This window comes from Phycomyces blakesleeanus, assembly GCF_001638985.1.
Source record: "Phycomyces blakesleeanus NRRL 1555(-) unplaced genomic scaffold PHYBLscaffold_9, whole genome shotgun sequence".
NCBI lineage: Eukaryota > Fungi > Mucoromycota > Mucoromycetes > Mucorales > Phycomycetaceae > Phycomyces > Phycomyces blakesleeanus.
Window position 1 is genome coordinate 1,641,500 of NW_017265142.1, and position 2,539 is coordinate 1,644,038.

The 2,539-nt window shown below is 35.4% G+C and overlaps 1 protein-coding gene across 1 annotated transcript; it reads left to right on the plus strand.

Annotated features, from left to right (window-relative positions):
- Positions 1-654: 654 nt before the first annotated feature.
- Positions 655-1,611, plus strand: PHYBLDRAFT_145050 (hypothetical protein; the record flags this gene model as incomplete). Its single annotated transcript, XM_018431357.1, has 4 exons — positions 655-765; positions 850-918; positions 1,224-1,363; positions 1,455-1,611. 4 exons carry the CDS (start codon positions 655-657, stop codon positions 1,609-1,611), a joined length of 477 nt encoding a protein of 158 aa, XP_018292657.1.
- Between the last annotated feature and the right edge of the window lie 928 nt (positions 1,612-2,539).

The window sequence follows — 2,539 nt, forward strand, 5'->3', positions numbered from 1 at the left end:
TACACACCAGAAGCTACTCCCAAACTATATATATATAACCTGCTATCATATTTTGGGCTTACTATCATATATTTTTCTTTTCTTTTATCCAACACACGCACATACGCACATACGCACACTCGCCCAATTGTCTACCAATACAATTGCTGCACTGATACAAAATATACATATTGTCTATTTCTTTTTGTGTCTTTTTACAACCTAAGGATTCTACTCGATAATTCGGACAGAATGCACTTTTTTGTAAATTGGTATTACCAATTGGTTGCGCAGACAGCTTTGTGTATCCCTAAGCTAAAGGAACATAGCAGGGTCCATTGACAGGGATACTGTTACCCATACATAGGTTGAAAGACCGTCTTGTGATCACTTACAATCGCCCAGAGAGGACGGTATATTAAAGTGGCCTTCACTGCGCCGTAACCAAAATAAAATAAAAATTCTATTTAACAATGGCGTCAATCCTCTTCCTACATTCCCTCCATCCCGCCATCCCACCATCCCGCCATCAACTTTACAAAACTACCAGAATCGCCACCACCAACAATATTATTCTTTTATTTTATAATCACTGAAAAATAAAAATCGAAATAATGGCCATATAATAAAACCTCAACACTCGGAAGTCATATACAATATTTCTCTATACCTGAAATGTTATATGTCACCATTCTCAGAGCTGACCTTCAACTCTCCAAGTCATATAGTATTCATACCACCATAATTCCGACACCTTCTTCGATCCCAATGACGCCATTCAATTCCGTCCCATCCCATCTAATTCCATCCCATCGGACATAATTTTCAAAGCTCACGCCTTTCAGTATACTTTTACGCGACTGGGTCTAGACCAAGCGGACGCCACCTAACAAAAAGTCTCGCGATGTTAATCTCTCGTCATTAGCATGCGCCATGAATGTCAAAACTTTGTCACACTGACTACTCACACGGACCACCCACACGGACCACCCACACGGACCACCCACACGGACCACCCACTCACACCGCCCACTTCTCGCCCATATAAAAAATACACTACTATTAAAACTTGATATTTTTAAATAAAAAATAAACTCATATTATTGTTCTCACGCATTGTTTTATTCAGTTTTCTTCTAATAATAAAGTGTTTCTCTCAATCATTTGTAAAGCAGACATTGTATTTATGGGCAGACAAAAATGGTTTAAAAAAAAATTTTATTAATATTCAAATATATCGTCAGAATCTTAGTTCACCACCTATAAAGGCGGATCCATCCTCCACAGGGCGTAGACCTGTCCTGACTTCGTGGAAGAGAACGGAGTGGGGAGGAGATCGGGAACGCTGGGGTGTGAGGCTAGCTATGGGCTTAAAAAATAAAAGGTGAACAGGGAACGAAACTATCAATCTAAGCTAAGCTAAAGGGATAAACGAAAGCTATATCTAAAGACTACCCACTACGTAAACTAACTAGAGAGGGGAAACTAAACTACCCCACACCCACCACACCCACCACACCCACCACACCCACCACACCCACCACACCCCCCCATCCACACCACACCAACACCCATCCATCCGACACGCCGCTGATTCACATAGAAAAAAGGTCAAGATTAGTATATCTATAGACTATACTACTCCCTCAACACAAATGAAAAGGAAATAATAGACTTACCATGCACAAGAGGAAAACAGAGATGGTCTGGCTGGCACTCTTACTAAATAACTGTGAAAAAATTTTATGCTTTCGTCATTAGATGATGACATAGCAGCATGCATAGAAAATTGTAGATCAATGGATTGATTGCTCTGATTAGAAGCAATATAAAGACTTTCATTTTAAAAACCCGAATTTCTTATATGGCTACCCATTTTCGTGAATTGATTTTATATAAAAATTTACTTGACACATATGTTATATATTAATATATTATTTCTTAAAAGAAAGGTTGTAAAACTGTACCACTTTAGTTGGAATATGAAAGAGAAAGTGGTCTATATATATATATATGTATAGACTATAAGAGCATATCAAGAGACTCTTTATATTATCCCAGCTTTTTATTAAAGCAAGTCTCATAAATTAAAAATATTATTGACATGTTTAAAATGCAATTAGTTTTTTTTTTATTTACCGAATTGCTATAGTCGATAAGAGCAGATATCTAGTCTTAGATTATATATATAAATGTATTACAAGAGAACTAAAAGTTTTCACAACTGGGCATAGTAATATATAATATTGAGAGTATCGGGTTTTTATATTAGATAATAAGCAAATATAATAACAAGAATGTTTTAATAAAACACATAAGAATAAAAGGAATCTATACTTTATATAAAGGTTTTGATATGGAATATATATCATAGAATTAACTTTTAGTTATATAATTAAATGTTATGAAAGAAAGAAAGCGCATATAGAAAAAAAAATTATTCTGAACACTCTAATAAACTGACATCATGTTCATCGCACTGCTTGAGATCTTTATTAGAAATAGATCCACTAAGAAAAAATTGGCAATTCAACTAGTGATTATAAAGATGCTTATAATA